The sequence below is a fragment of the Pan troglodytes genome, chromosome 6, assembly GCF_028858775.2.
Source record: "Pan troglodytes isolate AG18354 chromosome 6, NHGRI_mPanTro3-v2.0_pri, whole genome shotgun sequence".
NCBI lineage: Eukaryota > Metazoa > Chordata > Mammalia > Primates > Hominidae > Pan > Pan troglodytes.
The window spans coordinates 101,573,741-101,600,630 of record NC_072404.2 but is presented as its reverse complement, the minus strand read 5'-3'; the positions used below and the strand labels follow the sequence as shown (position 1 = coordinate 101,600,630).

The following is a 26,890-nucleotide window of genomic DNA, read 5'->3' as shown; positions in this document are numbered from 1 at the left end:
TAGAAGGAATATATGGTCTCTGCCTTTAATGTTACACACATACCACACACGCACGCATTTTGTCAAAACACTTACTCCGAGAGCATAAGACAGAGTCAAGGAAATAGACAAGCAGTACAGGTACCCTTATGTTATACTTCATTGCAATTTATTTTCTAACTATGTAGTGTTAACTCATTTTTATCCCTGATATAATTTTTATATTGTGAATGAATAAGGTAGGAGGGGTGAAGTTCTTTTATCCAAAGTGAACTGGCCTGGAAGTTATTTGGGGACATCAGTTACTTCCTATAACAATAAAAATCCATTGAGAATGCTACTACTTTCTGGAATTTTCTAAACTGGGGGAAGGAAACTGGCTCAAAGTTCATTGATAACTTTTACCTGCAAAGTGTTCCATCACAAATTCCTCTTAGGACAAGTTACTGGTGGTACACATTTCTGTTGTATTATATGTGACCCACTAGACTCGTGAAGTACTTGACGAACACTAGATTCAGTAACCAAGTTTATCTCTCGTTATGATATTTACATTACATTAAAGGCGCTAAAACATCCTGTCAAAAGAATTTGACATTGAGTATTTTTTTAAGTCATTCTCCTTAGTTTCCTAAACTTATTTCTGGAACATCCAGAAGAAAATATTTTAGAAAATACAAGTAATGGAAGTAAAAATTTTTTTTTTTTTTTTTTGAGATGGAGTCTTGCTCTGTCACCCAGGCTGGAGTGCAGTCGCGCAATCTCGGCTCACTGCAAGCTCCTCCCGGGGTTCACGCCATTCTCACGCCTCAGCCTCCTGAGTAGCTGGGACTACAGGTGCCTGCCACCATGCCCAGCTAATTTTTTTTTTTTTTTTTTTGTATTTTTAGTAGAGACGGGGTTTCACCATGTTAGCCAGGATGGTCTCGAGCTCCTGACCTCGTGATCCGCCCGCCTTGGCCTCCCAAAGTGTTGGGATTATAGGCGTGAGCCACCGCGCCCGGCCAGTAAAATATTTTTAAAATATCACCAACAGATTCTCACTTAAAACAGTGTTTCTGATATTTTTCATGTTAGAAATCTATAATAAAGCACATGAAGTTGAAGGAAAGTATCTTGTTAGATTGTGATGTATAATTTTTTAAGTTCGTTACGTAAGTTATCGTTTCTTGTAGTATGAAAAAGTTCGAATATACAGAATGGATGGGTCATATCGTTCTGTTGAATTAAAGCATGGAAATAATACCACAGTGCAGCAGATAATGGAAGGAATGCGTCTCTCTCAAGAAACTCAGCAATATTTCACTATATGGATTTGTTCAGAAAACCTCAGTAAGAAAGTTTTTATTATGTTATAGTAAACCTCATTATTCCTTTTTTGGGAGTGGGTTGGTAGAAAATACAACTTCTTTTTATTCTTGACTCTTAAATTTTGAAATAATACAGTGTTCTTCTCTTTTATATAAATTATTAGTGTTCAAACTGCTGAAACAGGTAAGTCCCTGCCCACCCCCTTCCCTGCTTCATTCAAAGCATTTTTTAATAATTAAAAAACAAAACTTTTCTTCTATGGCAATGGCATTTGATTTGAATGCCATTAAATGTTGTGCTAATGCAACTTGCCTTTATTTTTTGTGTTCATTTTGAAATAATACAAATGTTCTTTTCTCTTACATTTAAAATCAACCTTTTTATTTAAAATCAACCTAATGACTATATATTTGTTCTTCGAAGTATTACACATACATAAAGAATTTGATTGATGTGATTGGTTATTTAATGGCTTAGTTGTATCTTTTTAACTAGGAATTCTACTTATGTCATAATTAAATAGGCTATAATGGAATTAAGGATTTCATATACATTTGATAAATTTTATGTAAGAATTATTTTTAATAATTCTTATATTCTTGATAATAAGCAGTTAACCACAAATTGGGTAGTCATATTGATTAAAATGTTAATTTTAGATTTAAATTTAATTTGTGAGTATTCAGTACAGAAGTGCAGACAGTTTAATACAAAGTTTCTATGCATTGATATAATTGACTTTTTACATTATCATTTATAAAAGGAATGATTTTTTCAGGCCTTCAACTCAAACCATATCATAAACCCTTGCAACATGTTCGTGACTGGCCAGAAATACTTGCTGAATTGACTAATCTGGATCCTCAAAGGGAAACACCTCAGCTTTTTCTAAGAAGAGATGTGAGACTTCCTTTGGAAGTTGAAAAACAGGTTTGCTTGGAAATCTTATTTACAGTTATTTAAATGCACAAAATCTGTTGAGTTTCTATTGTAAGCACTAGAGGCAGAAATTGTGCTTACATCCTTAAATTGATCCTTACATCCCTGTGATAATTGGCGGAGTTTCAGTTGATCTACTTACAAAGCCCTTGGTTGGGATTTTTCATTTCCACTCCCATTGTCTTAAGAATACAAAAGAAATAGGGAGCTATCCTAAAGAAAATAAGCAATCAGATGTGGAGCCAAATTATACAGGAAAAAAAATTGTTTAGACTAGTTAGGAAGTACACTGTCAAGGATAAACTTAATAAAGGGCTAATCAGTTGTATACATTTTGAAGGAAGAAAGAGAAACACTGGTGTGGAAGAGAACATCCTGGGTGGATAAGATTATACTTGCAAAGGGAAGAATGCGAAAGTCATTCTCAACAGTCCATAAGTGGCTCATCTTTTTTTTTTTGAGACTGAGTCTTGCTCTGTGTCCCAGGCTGGAGTGGCACAATCTTGGCTCAGTACAATCTCCACCTCCCAGGTTTAAGCAGTTCTCGTGCCTCAGCCTCCCAAGTAGTTGGGATTATAGGCGTGTGCCACCACACTTAGCTAATTTATTTTGTATTTTTAGCAGAGACGGGGTTTTGCCATGTTGGCCAGGCTGGTCTTGAACTCTTGGCTTCAAGTGATCTGCCCACCTTGGCCTCCCAAAGTGCTGGGATTACAAGCGTGAGCCACTGTGCCTAGCCTAAGTAGCTCATCTTAACTCAAACAGAGAACTCTATACATAGTAAAAAATGAGAATAGTATTTACATTTGATGAAAAGAAGTCTGTCTAGACAAGTATATTGGGATTTGAACTACTGTGGATTTTAGAGAGGAAGAAGTGACATAATGCCATAAGAAGGATGAATGGACCAGGCACAGTGGCTCATGCCTGTAATCCCAGCACTTTGGGAGGCCAAGGCGGGTGGATCACGAGGTCAGGAATTCAAGACCAGCCCGGCCAAGATGGTGAAACCCCGTCTCTACTAAAAATACAAAAATTAGGCATGGTGGCGGGCGCCTGTAATCCCAGCTACTTGGGAGGCCAAGGCAGAGAATTGCTTGAATCTGGGAGGTGGAGGTTGCAGTGAACCGAGATCGTGCCACTGCACTCCAGCCTGGATGACAGAATGAGATTCCATCTCAAAAAAAAAAAAAAAAAAGAAGGATAAATGGACAAGGGAGAGATTATAACAGCTTAAATTAGCCATGATAATCTAAATATGGTGAAATTGTTTCACAGTCTTACAATGTTAGTGAAGAAAAAAATAGAATACATTTCTTAATTCTTTATTCTCAGGGAATATTAAACAAACACAGTTAAACAAATTTTAGCACAAGAAAATTTCAACAGCCATGTCCAAACTTGGTAAACATTTTGTACATAACTATATATATTGCTCCTTTTATATTATCAAGCCAAAGATAGAGTAGATCCTCTCAGCCAAATATACTAGGAGTCACATAAAAATTGCTATGAAATTTACCAAAAACTAAGGACTTCATTATTTGTTAAAAATGTGTTAGAATCACATTAATAGAATGAAAGGGAGGGAAGAAAACACATGATCATCTTAATTGATGCAGAAAGGCATTTGACAAAATCCAACACTCTTTCATGATTAAAAAATCTCTCAGAAAACTAGGAATACAAGCGAACTTCTCAGCGTGATAAAGGGTGTTCACGAAAAACCCACAGCTAATATCATATTCAATGGTAAAAGACTGAAAACTGTCCTCCTAAGATAAGGTACAAAATTAGGATGTCCACTTTCACCCATAATCAAGACCTTAGTTTTTGGCAAATGACGTATACATAGGAACTCCCAAAGAATCCACAAGAAAGCTAGAGCTAATAAATTAATTCAGCGAAGTTTCAAGGTATAAGCTGAACACACAAAATCTGTTGTCTATATACCAGCAAAGAATAATACAAGAAAGAGATTAAGAAGTCCATTAAAATAGCATCTAAGAATAAAACACCCAGGAATAAATTTAACAGAAGAAGTTCAAGACTTGTACACTGAAAAGTATAAAACATTGCTGAAAAATAAGACCTGATAACTGGAAAGACATCTCCACGTTCAATGATAGGAATAGTTAGCATTGTTAAGATGTCACTACTAGCAAAGTGATCTACAGATTTAATGCAGTCCCTAACAGTATTCCAATAGCTTTTTTTGTGAAAGTGGAACAGACAGTCCTCAAATCCACAAGAATTGCAAGGGGACTCAAATAGCCAAAGCAATCTTAAGAAGAATGAAGTTGAGAGATTGACATTACTCAATTTCAAAGCACACCACAAAACTAAGTAATCAAAAGCATTGTGGTACTCTAGCATAAGGATAAACATACAGACCAATGGAATAGAATTGAGTTTTCAGAAATAAACCCATACATATACAGCCGGTAGACTTTTGACAAGGCTACCAGGTTCATCTAATGGAGAAAGAATAGTCTCTTCAACAGATGGTGCTGGTATAACTGTAAGTTCACATTGCAAAAGTAGGAAATTGGACCCCAACCTCATGCCATATAAAAAGTTAAAATGGCTGGGTGTGGTAGCTCACACCTGTAATCCCAGCACTTTTGGAGGCTGAGGCGGGTGGATCACTTGAGGACAGGAGTTCTAGACCAGCCTGGCCCACATGGCAAAACCCCATCTCTTCTAAAAATACAAAAAATTAGCCAGCCATGGTGGTACACCTCTGTAGTCCCAGCTACTTAGAAGGTTGAGGCATGAGAATTGCATGAACCCGGGAGGTGGAGGGGGCAGTGAGCCAAGATCACACCACTGTACTCCAGCCTGGGTGACAAAGTGAGACTTCATCTCAAATATTATAATAATAAAAATAAAATGCATCAGTGACCTAAATATAAGTGCTAAAACCATAAAACTCATAGAAGAAAACAAAGGGATAAATCTTCATGACCTTGGATTAGGCAGTGGAGTCAGATATGACAACAAAAGCATGAACAACAAAAGGAATATTGGGTAAGTTAAACTTCATCAAAATCAAAGACTTTTGTGCTTTAAAGGACATTATTAAGAAAGTGAAAAGCAACAGAATGGGAGAAAATATTAGCAAATCATAGATAAGGGTTTACTATCCAGAATATATAAAGAACTCCTACAACTCAACAATAAAAAGGCCAACAACCCAATTAAAAATGATCAGGGTTCGGTGCAGTAGCTTACATCTGTAATCTCAGCACTTTGGGAGGCTGAGATGGGAGGATCATGGGAACCCAGGAATTTGAGACCTGCCTGGGCAACATAGTGAGACTTCATCTCTATAAAAAACTTAAAAAATTAGCCAGGCATGGTGGCACACACTGCGTACCAGCTACTCAGGAGACTGAGGTGGGAGGGTTGCTTGAGTCTGGGAGGGAGAGATTACAATGAGCCAGTATTGCACGACTGCACACCAGCCTGGGTAATAGAGCAAGATTATCTCAAAAAAAAAAAAAAAAAAGTAGGCCAGGCGTGGTGGTTCACTTCTGTAATCCCAGTGCTTTGGAAGGATGAGGTGGGAGGCTCACTTGAGGCCAGGAATTTGAGACCAGCCTGGCTGCATAGTGAGACCCTGTCTCTACAAAAAAGTTTTGTTTTTGTTTTTGTTTTTGTTTTTTTTTAATAGCCTGGCATGGTGGCACACACCTGTAGTTCTAGCTACTCAGGAGAGTGAGACAGGAGGATCTCTTGAACCCAGGAGTTCAAGGCTACAGTTAGTTATGATCATCCACTGTACTCTAGGCTGGATGAAAGAGCAAGACCCTGTCTGTAAATAAAATAGGTCGAAGGACTTGAATATATAAATAGCCAACAAACACATGAAAAGATGCTCAGCATCATTAGTTATTAGGGAAATGCAAATTAAAACCTCAGTGAGAAACCACACCCACTAGGATGGCTATAAAAAACAAAACAGAAAATAATGAGCTGGTAAAAATGAATAGAAATTGGAACCCAGGTACATTGCAGGTGGGAATGTAAAATGGTGCAGCCACTGTGGAAAACAGTGGTTCTTCAAAAATCTAAAAATAGAATTACTGTATGATCCAGCAATTCCACTCCTAGATATATGCCTGAAATAATTGAAAACAAGGACTCAAACATATTCGTATGTCACTGCAGCATTATTCATAATAACCAAAAGGGTAGAGGCACCCTAAGTGTCCATCAACAGATGAGTGGACAAACAAAATGTGATCTATATATACAAATAGAGTATTATTCACTGATACAAAGGAATGAAGTTATGATACATGTGACAACATGAGTGAACCTTGAAAACATACTAAATAAACCAGACACAAAAGAAAAAATATTTAATTCTACTTATATCAAGTAATCTAGAATAGGCAAAGGCATAAAGGGAAAAAATAGATTGGAGGTTATCAGAGGTGCTGGGCTAGGGGAGGGGTGGGAAGTTCTTACCAGTTAGCAGAATTTCTCTTTGGGGTGATATAAACTATGTGGAACTAGACAGTAGTGATGGTAGCACAATGTTGTGAACATAATTAATGCCACTGAATTTCACACTTTAAAACGGGTCAAATGACAAATGTTTTATCTGTTTTACCCTATAACTTAAAAAATGTATGATAGCTATAAAATCTGTGTATAATCTAAGTATACTCAGTCTGCCTTCTCCTCCCAAGTAATATTGTAATAGTTCACTGGTAGAGAAGAGGAGCAGTAATGATAATACTTGGGTGATAAATAAATTGCATAATTATAAAATAAAGGAGACTCAAGTAAAAAGGAAGCAAGGCTTAGTAAGTTCTTATGGTAAACCAGAATGTCATGATAATCTGGTAAGGCAGTTGTGTTCTTTCACTCATTATATAATTAAGAAATTCCTGTTTGTACCATCTGAAAAACAGAATTACACTTACTGTTTAGCATCATCCTTTTAGGATGAAAACATCCTGATTTCATTAGAAACGAAAAAATGGTGACTAAAACTCATTGAACATGGTATTGGAAATTGTAACTGTTATTATCTACTCATATTCTTCAAATATACGATGTCAGTTTTTATTAGAAAATATGCTTTCATTCAGTCTTTTTCCATTTTGAGAAATTTGAAAAGCCATAGGCATATTAAAAAGTAATACAGTTTACACCATTTACCATTCATTAGATCACAAGTTGTTAACAATTTGGTTTAGTGTATTTACTTTCTTTGTGAACCATTTTAAACTGAGTTGCAGGTGTCATTCCTACATATTTTGACGTGCATCTTCTAAGAATAAGGACATCTCTACCTACCACAATAACATTTCCAACCTAATAAAATTAATAATTCCATAATTACATAATATCTGATTCAAATTCAGATGTTTCCCAGTTGTTTCAAAATACTTTTATACCTCCCAGCCCCGGGATCTAGTCAAGGCTCATGCTTTATATTTGGATGTCTCTTTAGTCTCTTTTAATTTAGAACAGTCCCCTTCATTTTTTCCCCATGAAATTGTTTTTTTAATATTTAATAATAGAGTATTTTAATTAATTTTAAATAGAGTATTATTGATATTTAATAATATATAGTATTTTAAGATAGAAAAATAGTATTATTTCAGTTAATGTTGCAAAAATCTTTTTTTTTTTTTTTTTTTTTTTGAGATGGAGTCTCTTTCTGTCACCCAGGCTGGAGTGCACTGGTGCAATTTCGGCTCACTGCAAGCTCCGCCTCCCGGATTCACGCCATTCTCCTGCCTCAGCCTCCCGAGTAGCTGGGACTACAGGCGCCTGCCACCATGCCTGGCTAATTTTTTGTATGTTTAGTAGAGACGGGGTTTCACCGTGTTAGCCAGCATGGTCTCGATCTCCTGGCCTCGTGATCCGCCCACCTCGGCCTCCCAAAGTGCTAGGATTACAGGCGTGAGCCACCGTGCCTGGCCGCAAAAATCATTTTTATTCAAGCTTGGGATCGTTGTGAATTGTATTTGGAAATACTTTAAGTATTTATTCAGAAACTTTATAACCGGTGACTTTGTACAAGTAGGAATATATTCTGTAGACTAGGATTTCTCAAATCTTTATTAATCTTATTGGATAAACTTTATAGTTTAAAAAAAAAAAAAGATCTAGGCCAGGTGCAGTGGCTAACACCTGTAGTCCCAACACTTTGGGAGGCCAAGGTGAGAGGACTGCTTGAGCCCAGCCTAGGCAACATGGCAAGACCTTCTGTCTTCAAAAAATTTAAAAATTAGCCAGGCATGGTGTTGCACACCTCTTGTCCCAGCTACTTGGGAGACTGAGGCAGGTAGATAGCTTGAGCCCACGAGGTCGAGGCTGCAGTGGGCCATGTTCATGCCACTGCACTCCAGCCTGGCTGGCAGAGCAAGACCCTGTCTCAAAAAACAAAACAAAAATTTACTCTTCTTGAATATTATTAATATTTGAAAGTGCAAAGTCTTTTTAGTCAAAATTTAAAATGTCTTACAACAGGCTTTTTAAAAATGCATTTGTCCTTTGGAAATTAAGATACTTCCTTTTATCTTCTTTGAAGTCCACTACTGTATTGTATGAAGCATAGTTAATAGAAAAATGTTTCAGTCATACAAAAATTTAGGTAAAATTTTGCTAAAAATTATCCATATTTATAAACTGATGATAATATTTGTTAGACAACCAGGTCAGCAAACTATAGCTTATAGCCATATTTTGCCAATTTTTGTATACCTCACAAGATGATTTTTTTTGTTTTTTGATTGTTAAAAAAAAGAACAATATTTCCTATCAGCGAAATTTTTTGAAATTCATATTTCAGTATTCCTACATAAAGTGTTATTAGAACACTGCCATACCCATTTGTTGATGTATCACCTGTGGCTTTCTTTGTGCTACAGTGCCAGAGTTGATTAGTTGCAACAGCGATTATATAGCTTACAAAGCTTAAAATACTACTCTCTGGGCCTTAACAAAAAAATGTTTGCCAGCCTCTGCTCAAAACAGTAACAGCTCATTTATATACAAATATGTAGCTTTTGCTTTTCCCATATTAAGTTGTTCATTTGTAAAAAGAAATTGTAGCCTAATAACCAAATTATACTTTTTCCTTTAAGATTGAAGACCCACTAGCTATTCTTATTCTCTTTGATGAAGCCAGATATAATTTGTTGAAGGGCTTTTATACAGCTCCTGATGCTAAGCTGATAACATTGGCAAGTCTGCTTTTGCAAATAGTCTATGGAAATTATGAGAGTAAAAAACACAAGCAAGGTTTCCTAAAGTAAGTATTTAATATTATGCATGGTCTTGTGCTATGCTTAAGATTCTGTTTAACCAAGAAAGTTTAAAAATGTTATTAGAAAATATTTATACATTACATTGGTTTGGAATTAAATAATATAAGACATAGAATGAGAAAAGAAAATATTATACTAAAGCATTCTTAAAGTTATACTCTCCAGTTTTACTTTTCTTATATTTGACTATAGTTTGATATACTTTATATTTTTTCTTTATCTTTCTTTATGCTTAAATAAGTTCACTAAAACCTGACTCGAATAAGTAGTAAAACATTTTATAAGGCAGATGTACTTAAGAATCCCACCATAAAAACTAGTTTTATGTTCAGTCTTTGAGAGAAAACACTGAGTTTTTAAGCATATCTGAATTTGGTTATTGTGGTTTTCAATTTTCAAAAATATTTTCTGGTTATTGAAAGAAGAAACATTTATCTGAATTGATAATATGAGATTTGTGGCTTTTTGCTTAACATTTTTAGAGTTCTCTGATATTTTACAGCAAAATATTTTTCAGGTTAAAAATTACGTTACTGAAAGCCATTTGTAACAGAATGATTACTATACTTTAGCTACTAAAGATGATTTATTTAAAGGATGTTGGCATGTGTGCTTACAGTGAAGAAAATCTAAAATCCATCGTACCTGTTACCAAACTGAAAAGTAAGGCACCTCACTGGACAAATCGCATACTTCATGAATACAAGGTAAGCTGTTTAATAGAAATGAAAAGACATTTTATAGGCTAGTTGAAACTTTGTTAGTGTTATTAATATTTTAAACAGAGGTAGATTAAATTTATAGTCCTGAAATTAAAAATGTATCTTCTAGTTCACAATGCTTGAAATTGAAAGTAGCAAGATATTTTTATTTTTAGTAATATATAATCTTTTACTGAATACCTTCAACATGCCAAATACTGTGGTAAGGACTAAAGATAAAAATTTGAAATAATATACTATCCATGCCCGTGAAGCAATTAAAACCCAATAACATAGACAGTATTTTTAGACCTCAATTTTTTTTTTTAATATTAACATCACAAGAGAAAAAGTACTCCTGATACAATGTGCCATAATTTTATTCTTTAGGGGCAATCTTGATTTTAGAAACTGCTTAGTTGATCTATTTGGATTATCAGTGGTACATTTTCCTTTCATATCTCTTTTATTTTTAATTTACCTTGTTTGTTTTTAGAATCTCAGTACAAGTGAAGGTGTCAGTAAAGAAATGCATCACCTTCAGCGCATGTTCTTACAGAATTGCTGGGAAATTCCTACTTATGGAGCAGCATTTTTCACAGGACAGATATTTACAAAGGCAAGCCCCAGCAATCATAAAGTCATCCCTGTGTATGTAGGAGTGAATATAAAAGGACTTCATCTCCTCAACATGGAAACTAAGGTAGATTTTCAGCTCTTTTTTACCAATCATGTCATATAATGCTTAAAACAACAGTACCAACCTACATGAAGAATTTAGAAATGGCATATATACAATACTGTTCATTGCAACTCATTCATTACATAAGATGAAGGGGGACACTAAATCACTGTCAGTAAGGCGTTAATATTATATTACATTTCTGCATTAGAATACCCTTCAGCCATAAAAAAGAATAAAGAGTATTTTTGTGTAGAATGATCTGCAAGGTATATTTAATGAAAAAGCAAGGTGCTGAACAATATGTAATATGCTGCCTACTCTTGCTATTAAAATGGTAGGAAATGAGGATGATTTTTACATAAATACATATTGCTTGTATATGCATAAAATATTTCTTGAAGACTTTAGAGAAGGGAACCAGGTAACTAGGAATAAAAGTAAGGAGGGAAACTTTTCATTACATACCTATCTAGTTCAGGCCACTATAACAAAGCCCTATAGACTGATTGGCTAATGAACAACAGAAGTTTTATTTCTCACAGTTCTAGAAACTGGAAGTCTGAGATCAGCGTGCTAGCGGGGTTGGATTCTAGTGAGAGCGTTTTTCTGGGTTGGAGACTGCTGACATCTCCTTGTAGCCTCATATGGCAGAAAGAATGAGGGAGTTATCTTGGGGTCCCTTTTATAAAGGCATGAATCCCATTCATGTGGGCCCTGCTCTCATAAATTATGGCATAATTACTTCTCAAAGGCTCTACCTCCCAATACCATCACTTTAGGAGTTAGGATTTCAACATACCAATTTTGGGAGGCAGGACACAAACATTCAGTCCATAACAATGCCATTTTGCAACTTGAAAGTTTTAACTGTGTGATTATGTTGCCTGTTTAAAACATTTGTTAGGTTAATTGAAAAAGATGAAAAAAAGAAAAATATTATATGTGACATAAGGGCTTCACTTTGAAAAATTAGAATTAGTACAAGAACCTTTTGGGGAGCAGGATGAAGTATGGAAGGGATTGAATATCCACTAGAATACTTCAGAGCTTCTTTCTTGTTTTTTGTTTTTCACATTTAAACATTTTTTTATTTATGTATTTATTTTTTGAGACAGGGTCTCACTCTGTTCCCCAGGCTGGAGTTCAGTGGTGCAATCATAGCTCACTGCAGCTTTGAACTCATGGACTCAAGCAATCCTCCTACCTCAGCCTCCTGAGTAGCTGGGACTACAGGCACATAACACCATGCCTGGCTTTTTTTTGTTGTTTTTTTTTTTGTTTTCTTTCAGAGACAGGATCTTGTTATGTTGCACAGTTTGGTCTCAAACTCCTGGCCTCAAATGATCCTCCTGCCTCAGCTTCCCAAAGTGCTGGGATTACAAGCATGAACCACTGGGTCCCACTCATTTTTTAAATTGATACATAGTAGTTGTACATATTTATGAGGTACATGTCATATTTTGATACATGCATACAATATGTAATGATCAAATCAGGGTAATTAGGAAATTCATCACCTTAAATATTTATCATTTCTTTGTATTGGGAACATTTCAACTCATCTCTTAGCTATTTTGAAATATACAATAAATTATTAACTATAGTCACCCTAGTGTACTATGAAACACGGCAACTTATTCATTCTATCTAACTGTATGTTTGTACCCGTTAACTGACCCTCTCCTTATTCCTCCCTACCCTACCCTTCCCAGCTCTGGTAATCATCATTCAACTCTCTACCTCCTTGACATCAACGTCTCACGTATATGAGAACATAGGGTATTTGACTTTCTGTGCCTGGCTGATTTCACTTAACAAAATGACCCCCAATTCCATTCATGTTGTTGCGAATGACAAGATTTCATTCTTTTTTATGGCTGAATAATATTTCATTGTGCATATATACCACGTTTTCTTTATTCATTCATCTGTTGGGAGACACTTAGGTTGATTCCATATCTTTGCTATTGTGAATAGTGCTGCAGTCAACATGGGGTTGCAGGATCCCACTGATTTCCTTTCCTTTGGAAGAATACTCAGTAGTGAGATTGCTGGTTCATACGGTAGTTTTATTTTTAGTTTTTGAGAAACCTCTATACTCTTTTCCATAATGGCTCTACTAGTTTATATTCCCACTAACTCTGTATAAAAGTTCCCTTCTCTCTGCATCCTCACCAGCATTTGTTATGTTTTTGTCATTTTGATAATAGCCATTCTAACTGGGGTGGGATGAAATGTCACTGTGGTTTTGACTTGAACTTCCCTGATGATTACTCGTGGTAAGCATTTTTTAATATACTTCTTGGCCATTTGTATGTCTTCTTTTGAGAAATGTCTATTCTAATCATTGCCTACTTTATAATGGGATATGTTTGTTTGCTGTTGAATTGTTTGATTTCCTTGTAAATTTTGGATATTAGTCCCTAGTCTAATGAACAGTTTGAAAATACTGTCTCCCATTCACCACATTGTCTCTTTACTCTGTCGATTGTTACGTTAGCTGTGCAGAACCTTAAGTTTAAATAGTCCCATTTGTCTGTTTTTGTTTTTGTTGCCTATGCTTTTGAAGTCTTAACCATAAAATCTTTGCCTAGACCAATGTCCAAAAGCATTTCCCTTATGTTTTCTTCTACTAGTTTTATAGGCTCAGGTCTTACATTTAGGTTTTTTATCCATATTGACTTGATTTCTGTATATGGTGAGAGATGGAGTCTAGTTTTATTCTTGTGCATGTGGGTATGCAATTTTTCCAACACCATTTATTGAACAGGGTGTTTTTTTCCCCAATGTTTGTTCTTGGCACCTTTGTTGAAAATGAGTTGGCTGTAAATACATGGATTTATTTCTGGGTTCTCTGTTCCATTGAGATCTGTATTTACAATAACATCATGCTGTTTGGTTACTGTAGGTTTGTGTAGTTTATTTTTTGAAATTAGGTAGTGTGATGCCTCCAGCTTTGTTCTTTTTTTCTCACTATTGGTTTGGCTATTTGGAATCTTGTTATGCCAAATGAATTTTAGAATTTTTTTTTATTTCTGTAAAGCATGTCATTGGTATTTCAATAAAGATTGCATTGAATTACTTGATTGCTTTGGGTAATATTGCTGTTTTATTTTTATTTATTGATTGATTGATTTTGAGACAGAGTCTTGCTTCATCGCCCAGGCTGGAGTGCGGTGGCGTGATCTCGGCTCACTGCAACCTCTACCTCTTGGGTTCAAGCAGTTTTCCTGCCTCGGCCTCCCAAGTAGCTGGGATTACAGGCTTGCACCACCATGCCCAGCTAATTTTTTTTTTCTTTTGTATTTTTAGTAGAGACAGGGTTTCACTATGTTGGCCAGGCTGGTCTTGAACTTCTGACCTCAGGTGATCCACCCACCTCGGCCTCCCAGAGTGCTGGGATTACAGGCATGAGCCACCACGCCTGGCCTATATTGCTATTTTAACAATATTAACTCTTCCAATCCATGAGCATGGATATCTTTCCAATTTTTTGTGTGCTCTTGAATTTCTTCCGTCAGTGTTTTGTAGTTTTCATTACAGAGGTCTTTCAGTTTTTTAGTTAGATTTATTCTCAATTATTTGATTTTTTTTACTAGCTATAGTAAATGAGATTGCTTTCTTGATTTCTTTTTCAGCTGGTTCATTATCGGTGTATAGAAATGCCACTTATTTTTATATGTGAATTTTGTGTCCTGCAACTTTATTGAATTTGTTTTATCAGTTCTGTTAGTTTTTTGGTAGAGTCTAGGTCTTCCTGTATATAAGATCATGTCATCTGCAGAGAGGGACAGTTTGACTTCCTGTTTACCAATTTGTATGGCTTTTATTTCTTTCTCTTACCTGATGCTCTCTCTAGGACTTCCAGTACTTCCAGTACTATGTTGATTAAGAGTGGTTGAAAGTGGGGTATCCTTGTCTTATTCTAGTTCTTATAAGAAAGGCTTTCAGCTTTTCCCCTTTCAGTATGATGTTAGCTGTGGGTTTGTCATATATGTATGGCCTTTATTGATTGAAGTATGTTCCTTCTGTGTGAATTCGCTGAGAGGTTTTTTTTTTCATCACGAAACGATATTGAACTTCATGAAATTCTTTTTCTGCACTTATTGAAACTATTATATGGTTTTTGTCCTTCATTCTATTGATTGTATCACATTTATTAATTTGCATATGTTGAATCATCCTCACCTCCCGGGCATAAATCCCATTTGATCATGGTGTGTTATCTTTTTGATGTGTTGTTGGACGCAGTTTGGTAGTATTTTGTGGATGATTTTTGCATCTATGTTTTTCAGGACTGTTGGACTCTTGTTTTCTTTTTTTGTTGTGTCCTTGTCTGGTTTTGTTATTGGAATGATGCTGGCCTCGTTGAATGAGTTAGGAAGAATCCTCTTCAGTTTTTTGGTCCATTTTAAGAAAGTTGGTATTCTTCATTATAGGTTTGGTAGAATTTAGCAGTGAAGTCATCTGGTTTTTGTTTATTGAGAGACTTTTTGTTCCTGATTCAACCTCATTACCGAGAATTTATCTGTTGAGGTTTTCTTTTCCTTCCTGGTTCAATATTGGTAGGTTGTCTGTGTCCAGGAATTTATCTTTTTCCTCTAGGTTTTCCAATTTGTTAGCCTATCATTGGTCCTAATAGTCTCTAAGGAGTCTTTGTTATTTCTGTGGTCTCAGTTATAATGTCTCTTTTATCATTTATGATTTTGTTTATTTGGATTTTCTTTCTTTCTTGGTTAGTCTACCTATCAGTTTACTCATTTTATCTTTTTGAAGAACCAACTTTTCGTTTTGTTGATCCTTTGTAATTTTTTTCTTTTTTCTTTTCTTTTTTAAGTCTTTCTTTCTTTTAGTTCTGGTCTGATCTTTCTTATTTCTTTCCTTCTGCTAATTTCAGGGTTGGTTTTTTCTTGCTTTTCTAGTTCCTTGAGGTGCATCGTTAAGTGTTTGAGATCTTCCTACTTTTTTGCCATAGATGTTATTGCAGTAAACTTTCCTCTTACACTGCTTTTGCTACATCCCTTTGGTTTTGGTATATGGTGTTTTCATTTTCATTGCATTTGAGAAATTTTTTTATTTCCTTCTTAATTTTTTAATTGACCCAGTGGTCATTCAGGAGCATGTTGTTTAATTTCCTTTTATTTGTACAGTTCCCAAAATTTCTTTTGTTACTGATTTATAGTTTTATTTCATTGTGATCTGAGAAGATACTTTTACAAAATTTGTTGGGACTTGTTTTTTGGCCTAACAGATCCTGGAGAATGTGTGTTCTGCAGCTGATGGATGAAATGTTTTGTAAATGTCTGTTAGATCCATTTATTTATTTATTTGTTTGTTTATTTTTTTTAGAGACAGAGTCCTGCTCTGTTGCCTAGGCTGAAGTGCAGTGAGCAATTTCAGCTCACTGTAAAACCTCTGCCTCCTGGGTTCAAGCGATTATCCTGCCTTAGCCTCCTGAGTAGCTGGGATTACAGGCGCGTGCCACCACACCTGGCTAATTTTTGTATTTTTAGTAGAGACGAGGTGTAGCCATGTTGCCCACGCTGGTCTCAAACTCCTGGCCTCAGGTGATCCAACCACCTCGGCCTCCCAAAGTGCTGGGATTACAGGCGTGAGCCACTGCACCTGGCTGTTAGATCCATTTAGTCTAAAGTGCAGTTTAAATCCAGTGTTTCTTTGTTAATTTATTTTGATCCATTCAGTGTTGAGAGTGGGGTGTTGAATTCCCCAACTATTATTGTATTGGAGTCTGTCATTCCCTTTAGATCTAATAACAATGGCAAAAATCGCAGTTATTTTTGCACCAACCTAATATAAAGCTTTTTTTTTTTCTTTAACTTTTAGCATTTTAAACACATCATCCCAGGCTCTTCTGGCCTGTAGTTTCTTCTGAGAAATCTGTTGTTTGTTTGATGGCAATGTCCTTATATGTGACCTGATGCATTTATCTTATGGTTTTTAGAATCCTCTTGTTGTCTTTGAGTTTTGACAGTTTGACTATAACATGCCCTGGGAAAGACCTTTTTAGGTCAGATCTGCTTGGGTATCTTTGAGCTTCCTGTATCTTGATGTCTGCATCTCTTACAAGACTTAGGGAGTTTTCAGCTATTATTTCTTCAAGTAGGTTTTCTTTGTCTTTCTCCATTTCTTCTCCCTCTAAAATCTCAGAATTTAAATGTTTGGTCACTTTATGGTGTCCCCACATGTCACATTGGCTTTCTTCATTCTTTTTTATTTCTTGATTTCTTTCTTTCTTTTTTTTTTTTTTTGTCTGCCTGGGTTAAGATACCTTCAGGTTTACAAATTCTTTATTCTGCTTGATCTAGTCTATTGTTGAAGCTCTCAGTTGTGCTTTTTATTTCATTTATTGAGTTCTTCCATTCCAGGATTATGTACTTTTGTTATCCTATATGTCTTAAGTCACACTGAGTTTCTTTAATGTCATTATTTTGATTTTTTTGTTAGGCATTTCAAAATTTGGGGGGAGGATCTGTTACTGAAGAATTATTGTTTTCCTTTGAAGGTGTCATGTTTTCTTGCTTTTCAATGTTTTTTGTATCGTTATGTTTATATCTGTACATCTGATGTCACTTCTTCCTATTTTATGCATTGGCTTTTGTAGGGAAAGACTTTTTTCTGTAGATGTAGCTATAGTGTTGGTTGGATAGGGTGCTTTGGCTTTGATTCTGGGTGAGTGCAGTAGTATAGTCTCCCTGTGATTTCTTCAGCTTTAATGAGCATTAGCGGTGTCTGAGAGTCCCTCAGTGGCTTAGACTGTGGTTGTTAATGAAGGCTGTAGTAGGCTTTTCTGGGGACTGTGACTCCAGGTAGGCCAGTGCTCCGGCACTAGTAGTTGTGCCAGTAGGCAGGGCATGCCTTTCCTCAGGCCCGTAGATAGTACATGTGGGCGCCAGCAGGCATAGGCAGAGCATAACAATACTTAAGGCCCCAGATGAAATGCACAGGCACCAACAGCAGGCAGAACAGGCCTGTCGTCAGGCCCTCTGATGGTGTATGCAGGCAATGGCAGCAGCGTGCTAGTTGAGTCAGTCCTCAGGCCCTTAGATGGCATGCTTAAGCACAGTTGACAGTGGCAGTGGGCAGAGCAGGCTTGTCCTCAGGACCCTAGACAATATGTGCTGGTGGCAGTGGTGGGCAGGGCAGGCTTCTCTCCAAGCCCACCTCTGGAGTTTGCAGGTGCTGGTGGCAGGCAGGTGGGTTGACCTCCTGGCACTATGTGCACAGGTGACAGCAGCAGTAGGTGGGTCAGACCCTTTTCAATCCCACTTTAGAGCTCTTCAGTTAGAAGTTAGTTTATGGTGCTCCTTTTTCTAACCGTAAGTCATTATAAAATACAGGTTTATCAGTTATTTTTTGGCATATTTAACACATTTAAATGGGATGAACAGCTTTTTAGTTTATAATAGGAAGCTAATAAAAATCAAATCTAATTTGTTTCATTTTGTTTTGTTTTTTGAGACAGAGTCTTGCTCTGTCACCCAGGCTGGATGCAGTGGTGTGATCTTGGCTCACTACAACCTCTGCCTCCTAGGTTCAAGCAGACCTCCCGCTTTAGCCTCTCAAGTAGGTGGGATTACAAGCATGAACCACCAAGCCCACCTAATTTTTGTGTTTTTCATAGGGGGGTTTCACCAGGTTTGCCAGGCTGGTCTCGAACTTCTGACCTCAAGTGATCCACCTGCCTCGTAATTTGTTAATTAAGATTTGTTAAGAATAGACCAAATCAGTTAAAGTAATAATGAAGCTTATGCATTTTTAAAAGGCATTTAGATTAGGAAATTTCACTGTAAACCCAGTTTTTATTTTCCTCATTTTTATGTGTCTTTTTTGTTGTTGTTGTTGTTGAGATGAGTTTCACTTTTGTTGCCCAGGCTGCAGTGCAATGGCGCGATCTTGGCTCACTGCAACCTCTGCCTCTGGGGTTCAAGCGATTCTCCTGCCTCAGCCTCCCAACTAGATGGGATTATAGGCATGTGCCACCACACCTGGCTGATTTTGCATTTTTAGTAGAGAGGGGGTTTCTCCATGTTGGTCAGGCCAGTCTCGAACACCTGACCTCAGGTGATCCGACTGCCTCGCCCTCCCAAAGTGCTGGGATTACAGGTATGAGCCACTGTGCTCACCCCTTTATGTGTCTTAATAGGTCTTTATAATCACATAACTCCTGAAATATCCCAGTCATAGTTTAGTCATTTTATATTAATTTTCAGGGTTATCTTTAAGGGCAAGAGTTACTTTGATAGATACACATGTGAATGGAGATAAAATATCTAGGAACATAGGGTGGAATAGAGTCTGATTTTAGTAATGACCTGGAGCTTAATTTCTTGAAGTTTCTTCTAGCAGGGGTCCCCAACACCCAGGCCATGGACTGGTACCGGTCCATGGCCTGTAAGGAACCGGGCCGCACAGCAGGAGATGAGCAGCAAGCAAAGCTTCATCTGTATTTACAGCACTCCCTATCACTTGCATTACCATCTGAGCTCTGCCTCCTGTCAGATCAACGGTGGCATTAGATTCTCATAGGAACATGAACCCTCTTTTGAATTGCACATGCAAGGGATCTAGGTTTCATGCCCCTTATGAGAATGTAATGCCTGATGATCTGTCACTGTCTCCCATCACCCCCAGATGGGACCATCTAGTTGCAGGAAAACAAGCTCAGGGCTCCCAGTGATTTTACATTGTGGTGAGTTGTATAATTATTTCGTTACATATTACAATATAATAGTAATAGAAATAAAGTGCACTATAAATAAAATGGGCTTGAATCATCCCAGAACCATCCCTGACACCCCTGTCTGTGGAAGAATTGTCTGCCACGAAACCGATCCCTGGCACCAAAAAGGTTGGGCACTGCTCTCTTATGGTCACCTTGCTTTTGGGTCATTTGCTTATCATTTTCTTTTTCTTTCCTTTTTTTTTTTTTCCTTGGGACACAGTCTCACTCTGTTGCCCAGGCTGGAGTGCAGCGGCACCATCATAGCTCAGTGCAGCTGCAAACTCCTAGGCTCAGGCAGTCCTCCTGCCTCAGCCTCCCAAGTAGTTGGGACTACAGGCATATGCCATCACACCCAGCTAATTTTTTTATTATTTGTAGAGATAGGATCTCACTTTGTTGCCCAGGCTGGTCTCAAACTCCTGGTCTGGGCAACAAAGTGAGACCTTATCTCTACAAGGTGATTCTCCCACCTTAGCCTCACAAAGTGCTGGGATTGCAGGTGTGAGCCACCACACCATCCTCATTTTCTGTTAAAACTATTTTGCCCACACAAAATAGGCCGCTGTTTATTAGCTTGTAACCACTTTTCTATTTCTCTTGTACTAAGTTCATTAAAGGAAATGAAGGAGAAATGCCCCCCACCATTTCAAGAAATTTTTCCTCTGCTGTTTCAGAGCATTTTATTCCAACATCTGCAAATCATTCTTCATAGAACTGGATGGTGATGCTGTGCCATTTCTCTAAACTATATTTTATGTTTGTTAGCTTTCCAATTTTTGGCAATAATACAAAGTTTTATATAGTATTCAAATGAAGGTTTAGTGATATTATTTAACACTTAAATATAACATTTCATATTATGTATAATACTCTGATCCAGGATTCAAATAAATGAGTTAGCAGTAACAGACAGAAGGATGACAATAATATTCTTAATTAACAGTCTGCTTTTTCCTTAGATAAGAGGTTCAGTTTCTTGAACTATAAATAGAAATGCTATCCTTGGGTATCTAAACAGGTGATTGAACCAAAGAGTAAAGGTATTTTCTATCCATCTAGTCATTACCTTGTTCTCTGTAAACCACTGATAAATTTATGGCACCTTTGAAAGCTTTAAGATAGTTGCATATTTCAGCCGTCAAATGTGGGAACAACCAGCTTGTCCTCAGTTGTCTTAGATTCACCAAGGTCTACTAGGATTGCATTCAACAAGCTTAGCAAAAACATAGCAAACACCTTCATCTGCAAAAATACCTTTATTTGCATTTAAAACACTACATGGGATACATTAGCGTCAGAGATAGGAAAAGCCATGGGACACAGTGTGTTTTTTATGTCAATTGTTTCTACCTTCTATAACTACAGGCTCAGTACTTTTGTTGGAAATTTGACTTCTATAATTGAGAAGTAACTATACTACAGTTGTATTTTTTTCTGTATATTGAACTGTTTTGAAGCCATATTAATGGACTGTTTTGTGGCTTTTGAATAAAGAAATTTCAGGTGATTGATTTAAAAGAGAAGGCAGTTTAAGGTAGTATGATATCTTGACTCTGTTCAGTCTGTACCTTGATAAGTAGCTATTTTAGTGTATCCTCCTATGTATAAGGTTATATTTTACAATATAAATGTAGATAGCCATTTTTAAAAGATACTATTAGTTTTTCCTTATACTTAATGTATACTCACATAAATTATCTGTGTTTCATTCACAGAACCTCACTTTATTTTTTTTATTTATTTATTTAGACGGAGTCTCACTGTTGCCCAGGCAGGAGTGCAGTAGCGTGACCTCAGGTCACTGCAACCTCCGCCTCCCAGACAGAACCTCACTTTAAAAATCCCCTAACCCATTATCTTTCTGGCACATTCTTAGTTTAGTATTTGTGGTCAATATTATAAGAATTGGTATTTATAGAAAATGAATGCTTCTAAACATACGTATCTTAAAAATGCCATGAACACTTTCTTTGTTTATATGTACACAAATAATATATGTTTAGGGCAAGAAAATGGAAGTTACTGCTAGAAGAGAATTGTTATTAACAAGGATATATTGAATGTCTGCTTATATACAGTATTATATTAGGAAAGTATAGGAATCATTAATACTGCTTTATAAATAGTTCTGTTGTTGGCTGGTCCATGTGCAGTAGTGTTTACAACTCTTTGATCACAATCAATTAACAGTTCTTCTCCACTCCCACTGCTTCACTTGACTATCCTTAAAAAAATAGCTCTGATGAATTTATGAAAGGTATGTTAGTAATTTTTTAAATTATGCTTACTTTTATAATAAATATATCAGTGTACTTATTTTCAGTGGGATGAGATTGTCGAAGTAAACATGTTAACCCAGTTGCATAAACTACAATCTGAAAGTACTATGTAAATATTCAAAAGAAAGATACTGAATAAAGAGATAGCTTTTAACCTGCAGAAAGAAAATAAAGGTAGTACCTTTCATTATCCTGAAAGCCATGGATAGAATTGACATCTTTAAAAATGTTTGTCAATCTTATATGACAAATATTGCTCACAGCACTCTCCTGAGAGTCTACCAATCTATGTGATTCTGTGCAGCAGGCTGTGTGAGGTTAGTGCGGGGTGCTTTGAAAAGGCTTCATTAAAACATTCTTGGAAACCATCATTCTCAGCAAACTATCACAAGAACAGAAAACCAAACACCGCATGTTCTCACTCATAAGTGGGAGTTGAACAATGAGGAATACATGGATGCAGGGAGGGGAACATCACACTCCGGGGTCTCTCAGGGGGTAGGGGGCTAGGGGAGGGATAGCATTAGGAGAAATATCTAATGTAGGTGACGGGTTGATGGGTGCAGCAAACCACCATGGCATGTGTATGTCTATGTAACAAAACTGCACATTCTGCACGTGTACCCCAGAACTTAAAGTATAATAATTTTTAGAAAAAGCATTCTGAACCATTATATTTAGAGCAGACTACATAAATGTAGATAGTAAGAGAAAATAGGTGAAGTTTTTAATATGTATTTCAATATAGTTGTTTCCAATTATGTTGCAGGCTTTACTCATCAGTCTTAAGTATGGTTGTTTTATGTGGCAATTGGGAGATACTGATACTTGTTTTCAGATCCATAGCATGGAAAATAAAATGAGCTTTATAGTACATACAAAACAGGTAAGTATCATTTATTTTGGACTTCATAAACTATTGTGTTAGTAAAGTTACTTCTTTTTTTTTTTAAAGTGACATCCATTTAACTTCAAGGAAAACCTGTAATATTTCATGAAATTAAAATATTTAAGACCAAGGAATAAAGCCAGGCCTTCTAAGCAAGGAAAAATCAGAAACTTACCTGAATAATTTATTTCACTTTTATAACAAACTCTTTTGCCATGTCTTTTCATTCTGGTCAGTATTACCTGTCTCATCTATCAAGTTATTAGGTAGTCCTTCCCTGTCCTTGACCTACCTGTGCCCCCTAGCTGTATCCAGCAGATTGATTCTTAAGTCCCTTCAAAAAGCCTGAGTAAATATCCCCCTCTATACTGTCTCTTAACAAGCTGTCTCCTGATAAGAAAGTTCCCTTTCAAATAGATAGGGAACTGCCCAATGTCATGAATGTCCTTTAAAGATTCTTACATGTTTTATATTTATTATTGACATGTTTTACTTTGTAGGCTGGTCTCGTGGTAAAACTGTTAATGAAGCTAAATGGACAGTTAATGCCCACTGAAAGAAATTCATGAAAGAGAAGTAACTGTTACTCAAGCCACCACATTTTGTAATGCAGAGTTTTTTTTCCGTGAAAGATTTCTTAAAATATTACTTTTGGCCGAGCATGGTGGCTCACCCCTGTAATTCCAGCACTTTGGGAGGCTGGGGCAGGCGGATCACCTGAAGTCAGAGTTCAAGACCAGCCTGGCCAACATGGTGAAACCCTGTCTCTACAAAAATACAAAAATTAGCTGGGTGTGGTGGCGGGCGCCTATAATCCTAGCTACTAGGGAGGCCAAGGTGGGAGATCGCTTAAACCCAGGAGGTGGAGGTTGTAGTGAGCCAAGATTGCACCACGGCACACTAGCCTGGGTGACACAGCAAGACTCCATCTCAAAAAAAAAAAAAATTACTTTCAACAAGGCATATAGTCTCTTGTAATATATATGTATACTATTACATTGTACAGAATCTGTACTTATGTTTGGTGTGTAATATACCAATTAGTTTTATATAATATCCTCATAAGCTATTCTAATTTTTGAGAGAAACACAAAAAGTTATAGATTGATAGTCTGTATAATATTAGACAAAATAGTAAGCTTTATAAAAAGTTATTTTTGGTAAATGGTAAAGAATTTGGAGTGGAATGTGATGAGATTAAAATGTAGCTTTGGTATAACTTCATGTGTATTTCAAAATATACTGAACGTCAACATGATTCGAATAAAGAAAATGTATTTTCTACTTGAACCACATAACACTGTTATTTAAAACAGTTTTCTGCAGTCTATAAACATTTCTCAACATTTTTTTAAAAGTCTTAGTTAAAATGTAAATCTGATATACAGTAGTGTTTCTCAAAGTATAGTTCATGAACTCCTTGCATCATAATTACCTAGATGCCTCTTAAAAATGAAGATTTCAGAGACCCATTCTAAACAAGGGCATTCACTCTCTGGAAGTAGCATGGCCTTGTGAACTTAAATTTGGTTTTGTTTTTTCTTTTTTGCTGTTAGAATAATTTCAGACCCAATAAGGAATTTCGATTATTAAAGTTGAGAAATTTCACAAAACTGCCTGGCACACAAGCACACACATACATAGACACATTTTAAGTGATAATCTCTTGATATTAGAAGTTGCATTTGTTAAATACATGCTGTATTTTTTATGAGTTGACTTAATAGTTTATGTATATTGACTTTGCTTTGTAGGAAGTAAATCACCAGATATCTTATTGTTTCATTTAGGAAAGTAGTGATATAGATGAAGAGCCAACTTGATGAATGTGCTATTCATAAGCTAGAAACTACAGTTTTTCCAAACTAATAAACTGATGAATTCTAAATAAGTTCAGAGATATAGTCATATTTAAAGTTGTCCTACAGTTTGCAGATAATTTTTATATTACTATTCTTCACATTAACTTCTGCTTATTTTTAATGGTACTATATGTAGGCCTTATTAAAATTAAGATTGTATGGTTAAGTAAAGTTAACAAGAAAGCCTGATTTATCTTTAATTCTGTGCTAGGTACTTTTGATTCTACATGAACAATACCCTTTTCAGTTCCCTTCATTCTAATGTCCTCAACTGTTACCAAATACCCTGTTGACTCCCAAACCTAAGATTTTAGCCTCAACTTCTTTTCTGAACTTCAAATCTTAATTTCCAAGTTATGCTTGTTCTAGGTCCATCTAAATGGTCTACAGAGAACTTCAGTTGAATCATAGCTGGAAACAGAATTTATTTCCTCTATTTGCTTCATTCTGTCCTTCCACTATATTCCCTATTTGGTTAATGACGTCATCGAACTGCATTCAGTTGCTTAGCCTGGAAATACTGTTATGGTGTTCAGCCTTTCCCCAACTTACATATTTTGTGGATCAAAGTCCTGTCTGATGTTTTGGGAGTCCTTTCTCATTTCCTTCCTCCCTGCTTGCACTGCAGCCAGTCTAGTTCAAGTCCTCACCATCCATTCTTTAGCTTGTAGTAGCTTCCTACCCCTGACTCAGGCTCTGTACCCTTCCTGCCTATCTGCCACACTGATGCCAAGTTAAGCTTTCTCATCAGTCTGATTATTTCATTACACTGTGAAAATCGTTAATGGTTACCACTATATGTAGAATTAAATTCCGAATTCTTTAGTATTGAAACCAAGGCCCTTAGTACACTGTTGCTAAGCTGCCTATAAAGATTATTGTCTAACCACTTTTCCCATACTCATTCTATGCTCCCATTGTTTCCTAACTCCTCAGTCATGTGGGGAAATTCAGTACTTTCTGATTCAGTAATTTTAGAGTGAGACCCAAGCATTTCTGTTCTTGAAGTATTCTGTGTACTTACTATGTACAGTTAGGAATTAGAACTGTAATTATAAGCAACTTTAGGAGATAGCCGAATGTGTTTCCTTTCACAGAGAGAGGTGAGGATGCAGTGATACCACATCAAACAACCTCCTGCTCTGTGGAATACAGTTTACCCTCCTGAAGATGTACAGTATAGCAGCCCTAATAAGAAAGGAATAGGAGACTATTAGAGTAGCATAGTTATTAAAGGCTTAAAAATATATAGCATTAAAAATTCAATTTTAAAAATTAGTATTGAGAAAAAAATTGATCATTATCTTTCAGACCATAACAATCCAGAAATAAAAATAGGGAAATCTAAACAGCTTTTAATGAATGCCTGGTATTGATCAGGCATTATATGTGCTCTAGGGATCAAGATAAGATACCATTTTCCTTTCATCATTCTTTCAGTAAATTTGAGTGCCTTTTATGTGCCAGGGACCCAGTGGTAAGGAAAACAAAATCCCTGCTTTCAGAGAACAAAGTCTGAGGGAGACAATAAATTATCATGGAAATATGTAATTGTAACTCTAATTACTGTGATGAAAGAAAAACATCTCAGCATTAACAGGGACCCTTGATCTAGTAGGGATCAGGAGAGGCTTTCCTGAGCAAGTGATGCTTGAGTTGGCATCTGACATGTGAGCAGGAATTAGTTATGTGAAGGCAGTACAGCTGGAAGGGAAATGAGGTGAGATGTTTTGACCCCAAAGACAGACCTGGAGAACTGATGAGGGGATTTACAATTACTCATTTTCAGTTGTGATCCAAATTCAAGTAATTGTTTATCCAAATCACAACAAATTAATTTTCATTATACAAATAAAACCAGAATAGCTAATACTGCACATGATAAATGTATTAGAGAAAACTTACTGAAGAACCACAAGATTAAAAATTGCCAAAATTTAGCCAATGATGGGCAAAAAAAGAAAAAAAAATAAGAAAAAAGTTGCCAAAATTGACCCTAGAAAAATTAGACTTGATAGAAATATTCAACAAAGTAAAACTTTCCGGTTATTGACCAAACTTAATAGAGGAATTGCATTAATAAAATTTAGATTTTTTAATTTGATCCTGAGAAATCAATGGCAAAAACTCTAAAATAATATTTATTGATTGATTGAATGATTGAGACAGAGTCTTGTTCTGTCGCCCAGGCTGGAGTGCGGTGGCAT

At 36.2% G+C, this 26,890-nt stretch overlaps 2 protein-coding genes and 1 non-coding gene across 52 annotated transcripts in view; 2 read left to right on the top strand and 1 right to left on the bottom strand.

The window, feature by feature from the left end:
- KRIT1 (KRIT1 ankyrin repeat containing) overlaps positions 1–24,111 on the top strand; it is a 46,090-nt gene extending 21,979 nt beyond the window's left edge. For 40 of the 50 annotated variants that reach the window (XM_016945150.4, XM_054655974.2, XM_016945144.4 and 37 more), the window contains 7 exons: positions 1,155–1,311; positions 2,069–2,220; positions 9,342–9,508; positions 10,144–10,231; positions 10,722–10,928; positions 22,702–22,818; positions 23,322–24,111. In XM_016945150.4, the coding sequence (XP_016800639.1) occupies positions 1,155–1,311; positions 2,069–2,220; positions 9,342–9,508; positions 10,144–10,231; positions 10,722–10,928; positions 22,702–22,818; positions 23,322–23,390 (957 nt within the window). In that variant the 3' untranslated portion in view covers positions 23,391–24,111. Of the gene's footprint in view, positions 1–1,154; positions 1,312–2,068; positions 2,221–9,341; positions 9,509–10,041; positions 10,232–10,721; positions 10,929–12,622; positions 13,374–22,701; positions 22,819–23,321 lie in introns of those variants that run through there. The other 10 variants (XR_010158588.1, XR_010158590.1, XR_010158587.1 and 7 more) reach the window with 3 other exon arrangements.
- Positions 1–26,890, bottom strand: part of ANKIB1 (ankyrin repeat and IBR domain containing 1) — a 267,100-nt gene that overhangs the window by 176,947 nt on the left and 63,263 nt on the right. The gene's annotated exons all lie outside the window — the stretch shown is intronic.
- MIR1285 (microRNA mir-1285) lies at positions 20,027–20,109 on the top strand. Its single transcript, NR_035636.1, has one exon. It is a non-coding gene; the product is annotated as a microRNA mir-1285 (primary transcript).